The following is a 7374-nucleotide window of genomic DNA, read 5'->3' on the forward strand; positions in this document are numbered from 1 at the left end:
TATATATATATATATATATATATATATATATATATATATATATATATATATATATATATATATATATATATATATATATATATAAAATATTAATAGCTATAAAAATAATAATATACTCAAAGAAATAAGTATCTATCGACAGAAAAATAATGGTATGCGTGATTATAAATATATAAAATTTTAAAAATAAGTAAATTGGATTATATTTAGGATAGTTTTAAAGATATTAGAGATAAATTGATTCGTGAGCATAAAAAATTAAAAAAATATAAAAAAAACAAAAAAAAATAAAGAAAACAAATACAAAGTTAAAAATTTATCCGCGCTAACTGGGATATATCTGTGCCAAGAATGTTACCTTACTAATAGATGACAAATGATTATGTTTTTGTGTACTTTCAAGTTGTTTATTATCGTATCAAGCTACTATTTTATTGTACACATTTTTTTTTTTTTATTATTACAGTGTATTTTTAAAAGCTCGCCAGTTAACTGCACTAAATCTTGGAGAAATATAACTTTATTCTTGAGAATAATGTAACAAAAAAAATTTTTTTAAAGCAGTGCGTGCAAATATATTTGGCAGGTTGCAATTTTATCAATTATAGACTTATATTGTAGTGTATAAGATTTATATTTTAAATGTAAATAGATTTATATTTAGAATTTGAAAAAGATAAATGTAATTACTAAGCAACGGAAGAATGTATAATAAACAATAATAATAATGATATTAATATTAATATTAATAATAATGATTACATAAAATGAAATGAATTAAAGAAGACAAATATATTAAAAAGAAAAGTTTAAATTTTTTTATGAAAATTCGGGGCCAGATTTATATTTAAATTCATATATAAATATATAAAGATATATAAATATAAATGAAAAAATGAATACATTAAAATATAATATAAAAAAAAATGAATATATATAGATATGTATATTTTTTAATACCAAAATTTTTATTCGAAATTTGTATGCGTTATTAAATAAAATGTAATAAATTAGTGGCTTGACATTCCAAAATCGAGTTTGTTCGCTCTTTGAATGTTTAGTTGAAAATTTCTGTAAGTCACTATTTTAAATAATTAGATAATTGTCATTTTATTTCATATTTGATTTGAAAAATAAACTAATTTATAACTGGTGATTAATAGGAAGAAAAAATAAATAAATAGGATTGTATTTTTCCACTAAATACGCTAAAGGTGATAATTATTAATTAAATATGAATAAATAATAATGAATAATGAGTGGAAATGAATTTTGATGGAAAAAAAAATTTATATCTGGTTTCTTGTATACTGTGATCTCTATAAGATAAAAAAAAAGGTAATAAAAATATTTCTCATTCATTAAATTGATAAAATGAATGATTTAGAAATAAAATAAGTTCTATAATTAAAGAGCATAATATTATTCAGTGTAAGAATAAAAAATATATACGTATGTTTAGATAAAAAAATTTTTTTTTCATTTATATATAAAAAATGTATATAATTTATACATTAACGGCCATAACAATTTTAAGTAACGAAATGCCGTTAGATAATTAAATAGTGTAGAATAATTGTTATGAAGATGCAAGGACTAAAGTATATAATTTTCATCAATTGTAAACGTTGTGAAAAATAAATTAAATAAGTAAAGTAAAATATTTCTAAATAATTATACATTATAAGAGACAGAATTAACATGTAAAGACAAAATATATCAATTGTAAAATTTTAGGCTTTAATCTCATTATATTGTAATTGTTATGGATTTATTCCAAACGATGTAAATATAAAATCATTTACTTATTACCAATTTTTATTTTTATCCTTTTATTATCAAGATTTTTACTTATTTAAATTCTTAAAAAATATTAATACATACTATAGACAGTAATTCATATTCTTAGAAAAAAAAAAATGCGTAAAGAAGAAAGTAAGAAATAACATTGGTACAAAACTTATTTCTTTTTTTTTGTTAACTCTAATTAAACTATCCATCGGTTTTTTGCGTTTGGAAAAATATGACCTCATCGGCTATTACAGCAGTTGTGGGTCTTGGATTTCCACTATCATCTTTAATTTCACCGTAGCTCAATCTTCCATTTACCAAAATACGTTGGCCTTTCTTCAAATTTTCGTAAACAGAGTCACGTAAATACGGTTTAAATACACAAATTCGGTGCCAGTCAGTACGTTGTACATAATCACCTGGAAAAATAGAGGAAGAGTTAGGATTTTTTGTTATTTCAATAAACAAAAATTTTGATGACACTGAAGTTAGCAGACGTCTGAAAATTTTTGATTTTTTTTATTAATTAAATTACAACTAAAAAGGTATTTATAAAAAATTACACTCATAGTTTTTTAAGTTTTTTACAGGTGACAATTTTTTTTTTTTAATTATTTCATTGAAATTCTTTTCAATAAAAAATTTCTAAAAATTTTGAAATGTCGGCTAACTTCATTTTCATAAATTTTTTTATAAATTCTTACAAACCTCCATCATATTTGTAGTTTGTATGGGTAGCTAATGAAAAAACTACAACAGGGTGTTGTTCAGTTCCTCTTTTTTGTGGCTCACCTCCTACTCTTCCTAATAAGCAAACCTGATTTAATGCTGAAAAATTACAATAGCAAATTATTGAAATGACAACAATCCAGTCATAAAAAAATAATTGAGTATTATTTATTGTAAAAAATAGTTAATTTCAAAAAAAGAAAGTACGATTACATCAAAAATTTTTTATATTTCTATTAAAGTAATTTTTCATACCACTGAAGTTGACAGATATTAAAAATTTTTTTTTAATTTTATAGCAATTAAATTATTAAAAAAAAATTTAATTAATAAGTTTCACTTGTGAAAATTATTAAAAACTATAAGTGAAAATTTTTAGAAACATTTTTTTATTGTAATTAATTTGTTAGAAAAATTTTTTAAATTGACAGCTGACCGCTAACTTCAGTATCATAATTTTTCTTACATGGAACTAATAATTGACAGAATTACTATTGTTAAATGTCTACCAGTTTTCAGTATCAATATATAAATAAAATGAGCATTTGGACATTTTATTCTTTTACAAAATATGATATTGACAATGACAAATGAAAATGAAGTTAGCCGACATTTAAAAATTTTTTTTTGGAAAAATTTCACTTCAAAAATTAAAAAAAAAAAATTGTCAAATATAAAAAAACTTGAAAAAATTTAAGTGCAATTTTTTAAAAATATCTTTTTAGTTGTAATTTAATTAATAAAAAAAATCAAAAATTTTTAGACGTCTGCTAACTTCAGTTTCATAAATGACAAACATTTTTATAACAATTAAATTATGATAAAAAAAAATTGTAAGTGCGAATTTTGAAAATCAGTTTTTTTGTATTGTTATTAATTTGTTATATAAATTCTAAAAATTGTCAGATGTTTGTTGATTTCAGTATTATCTAAAAAGTACATATATTTAAAAATTAAAATGTTAATATTGTCATATTGAATAAGTATTTAATATTTGGTTCGAAAAAAATACTAGCCCTCAGCTACTTGAATTCCATAGAAAGAATTAGATTAAACCTTGAACATTTATTATGTTCTTAGAATCACACAAAAGCATAAAAATATTTAATTAATCAAACTAAGTATGCAATTGAAAAAATAAAATGACATACTTTTTTCTAATCTGTTTGCTTCTGCAGAACTAGAAATAAATTTGGGCATCAATCGGCTCACTTGCTGGCACGTGCGGCTAATAACCTGTAAATTTATCAATATGAATAAGAAAAATACATGACTGTAAAATTAACTATTTTAAATATATAGTATGTGGTAGTTTAAATGAAATGTTTAATACCTTTTGTGCAAACATTTTTAATATTAGTTTAAAAACGAGTAAGATAGTGACACTAAAGATTTAACTGTTAAGTAAAGTTATAATAAACCGCAGAATTGCGCTGAAATCATGCTAAATAGAAGCCGCGCGTTGTAATTTTATTGAAAATGCTTCACATATTCAGTTCTGCCAATCAAATAAAGTAAAAGACCGAATTAATTTTTATTTCAGCATCACGTTAGCTGGTAGCAGTGACAATGAAAACAACTACGTTTAATTTTTTGTAGTGAATTGTCGTTATATTTTTGCAGTTTTTAAAAATTTGTTTTAGTGTTATATTGTTACTATTACGCAACAAATAAATTGGGTAAGTATAATTATTAATTAACATTTTTAATAAATGACATTGATTGATTTCTTTTGACTTAATTATTTTTTTTGTTTTATAGGTTTGGCTTGATCAATTAATAAGCAAGATATATCAGTAGATAATGGATAATAATTCAACGAACACACTTGAAGAATTTAATAATGATCCACGTGTTACTTGTCAGTACGGCGCAAGTTGTTATCAAAAAAATCCAAAACATCATGAAAAATACAAGCATCCGCCGATAATTCAACAAGTATGATAGTTTTTAAGCGATGATTAATTTTTACAATTAATTTGAATAACAATAAAATTAGATGACATTAAAGTTAGCTGTCATTTGACAATTTTTTAATTTTTTTATCAAATAAATTTGCTCCAAAAAATTATTTAAAAAAAATTGCATTTGTAGTTTTTTTAAATTTCTGAATGTCAATTTTTTTTATAAATTTTTTTAGCCATAATTTATTTGTTACAAAAATTCTTAAAATTATCAACCATCAGCTAAGTTAATTTTCATCAAATTAGCCGACGTTTTCAATTTTTTGATTATTTTTCTTTCATTAAATTAGAACTAAAAAAATATTTTTAAAAAATTGCACTTATAGTTTTTCATGTTTTTTACAAGTGAAAATTTTTTTTATTTTTTTTTTGTAATTTTTTTTAATGAAAAAAAAGTTATAAAAATTTTTAGATGTCGGCTAACTTAATTTTCACTTATAGTTTTTAAAGTTTTTTACAAATGAAATTTTTTTTTTAATTTTTTGCAATAATTTTATGAATAAAAAAAAAATTATAAAAATTTTTAGATGTCGGTTAACTAAATTTTCATTTAATTTAATACATCAGAACGCTGTAATTTTTATTTATTTATTACTACAAATTTTTTTGTAGGCTCAAGATGTTGAAGATAGTGCTGAACAAGGTAAAAAACGTAAAGTAGATGATGAGTGCAAAAGTAATGAATCTGTATCATCGAAAAAATTCAAGAATAACAAACATAATGAATCTGATCCAGTTGTAGATAAACAGCGAATATCACCAAGTCCATCTATTTCCACCGACGATGATGACTTTGTGTGTGATGAAGATGATATTGAAAGAATAATGAAAGAAGCTTCCGTTAAAAAACCCATTGATACTTCTGTAGACTCAGATAAAGATTTTAATGCGGGACATTCTCGAGAACCAGCATCAGGAGTAAACAATGTGGTTGATAAAAAGAAAATTATCTTAGACTTATTCCTTGTAGAAATGCCAGATGACTTCTACAAATTTTATGAATTTTGTTGCTCATTGTCTAAAGATGATCCCCAGTCAGCTTTAAGAAGTGTTGATTTGAAGCTTGTTGGTCCTTATGATGTTTTGTTGGATAAAATAAAAACGTACTCTGACAATGATAAAGAAAAATACTTACGGCATTGGAGATACTATTATGATCCACCTGAATTTCAGGTATATGATTATTTAATTTCTTCATTATAATTATTATAATGTAAAAATTAAATTAGCCGACATATGAAAATTTTTATAATAATTTTTAATGAAAAAATTAAAAGAAAAAATTTCACACGTATAAGTTTTGAAAAATTATCCGTGCAATTTTTTTAAGTATTTTTTTACTTGTAATTTAATTAATAAAAAAAAAAATTGTTGAACATCGGCTAATTTTAGTATCATATCACGTTCCAGATGCCATAAGGGCGTATAAAAATTTTTTTCGAGAATCAGCGTATTTTTATCCGAAATGTGCAGAAATGAAAAAAATGTTCTCCAAACTAAAATTTTTTTGGACTTAAAAAAAAACAGAATTTTTATTATCCGCCCGCCCTTATGGTTGCCGGGTGCCATAAGAGCGTATAATTTTTATATGCCCTTATGGCATCAGTAACGTGATATTATTATTATATTCAATTTAATTATTGGATCTAACAATAATCTAATGTATTTTTCAGACTATTTTAAAAGGAAATGATAAAGATGGACTTCATTATGGATATTGGCGTGATGAAAGCAAGGCACAGCCTACTTTTATTGCTAAAAATTCAGCTAATAAAGATTATAAAATAGTCCCAGTGGCACCAAATATTTTCAGTGCAGTAATGTACATACAAAACTGATAAAACAAATGTACATTGCCTCGTATATTAAATAACTATTTGTTTTAATATTTTGCATTTTAGGGCTCACATAGAAGAGCGTCAAAAAGTTGCTAATCCTTTTGAGAAGGGGAAAATTTCTCGTGTGTTACAAACCTTGAAAAATTATGCTAAAACGCATGATATAAGCTTAGAGAAAAATTCAGCTGGTATGCAAAAACGCAACCGTGAAGTCGTCACTAAAACTTTGCACGGTGCTGGTGTTGTTGTCCCGTACAATAAAAAAACACAATTGGGATATAGACAGTTATCATTAACTGACAGTAAGTTTTGCAATTATTATCATAGCATATATTTTTATTTATGGGTAGATAAAAAATTATATTAATTATTTTTTTTTCTTTTTATTAAAGGTCACTTAATAAAATTATTACATCAGATAAAAGAGGCAGATATTATTGACATCAAAGTATATCTGGGTAAATTAGAAGAAGTTGTAAGGCTTGCAACAATAGCAGCAGATGAATGTGATTTTGGTACGCCTCTTGAATTAGGTCAGGATTTATTCAGTTGTGGAATTGAAGCTGTTCAACGAATAGCTTTACAAATGCTTGCACTGGCTTATAATCTCCTTAAGCGGCCAGAATTTTTGAAAATCGCAGAAGCGCATATTCCTAACCGAAAGAAAGGGTGTGATTTAAGCGTTTTGTGATATTTATATTTATTTACATCACTTTTTACTTTTTTTTAATTTTATTTTTTTGATATTTTATAAGTTGTAATGTTTTATTATTAAACAATAAGTATAGATTGACGTTTGAAATTAAAACTTTTTAGTTTATTATTATTTTTATTTATTTAGTTTTGATTCCGGCCCATTCTATAGAAGTGCCAAGACACCTGTGCATAGTATCAGAATATGCAAAAATATGATTTGAGTTAAGTTTGTGATACAACATATAAAAATACAATTTATAAAAACGCATACAGTTTTGTATTATTGTATCATACAAAATAATACAATAATTAAGTTAAATTGTATCGAATTTTCAATAATTCATAAACTAATCTTC

General features: G+C 23.6%; 2 protein-coding genes across 3 annotated transcripts; one reads left to right on the forward strand and one right to left on the reverse strand.

The window, feature by feature from the left end:
* Positions 1-1815: 1815 nt before the first annotated feature.
* On the reverse strand, positions 1816-4002 carry Mtssb (mitochondrial single stranded DNA-binding protein). The gene is made up of 4 exons (XM_074248220.1): positions 3854-4002; positions 3672-3756; positions 2500-2619; positions 1816-2210 (listed from the first exon to the last, which is right to left on the reverse strand). The coding sequence occupies exons 1-4, from the start codon at positions 3866-3868 to the stop codon at positions 1993-1995; spliced, it is 438 nt and encodes a 145-aa protein (XP_074104321.1). The 5' UTR covers positions 3869-4002; the 3' UTR covers positions 1816-1992.
* A 58-nt stretch (positions 4003-4060) lies between these two features.
* On the forward strand, positions 4061-7130 carry Hpf1 (Histone PARylation factor 1). 2 transcript variants are annotated; one of them, XM_074248219.1, is made up of 7 exons: positions 4061-4199; positions 4282-4458; positions 5097-5127; positions 5221-5657; positions 6158-6306; positions 6386-6624; positions 6715-7130. In XM_074248219.1, the coding sequence occupies exons 2-7, from the start codon at positions 4324-4326 to the stop codon at positions 7011-7013; spliced, it is 1290 nt and encodes a 429-aa protein (XP_074104320.1). In that variant the 5' UTR covers positions 4061-4199; positions 4282-4323; the 3' UTR covers positions 7014-7130. The 2 variants fall into 2 exon arrangements, with proteins under 2 accessions (XP_074104320.1, XP_074104319.1); XM_074248218.1 differs by having other exon boundaries at positions 5097-5657.
* Positions 7131-7374: the final 244 nt, after the last annotated feature.

This window comes from Cotesia typhae, unplaced genomic scaffold (assembly GCF_013202065.1).
Source record: "Cotesia typhae breed Kobodo isofemale line unplaced genomic scaffold, CoteBio_Ctyphae contig_5, whole genome shotgun sequence".
NCBI lineage: Eukaryota > Metazoa > Arthropoda > Insecta > Hymenoptera > Braconidae > Cotesia > Cotesia typhae.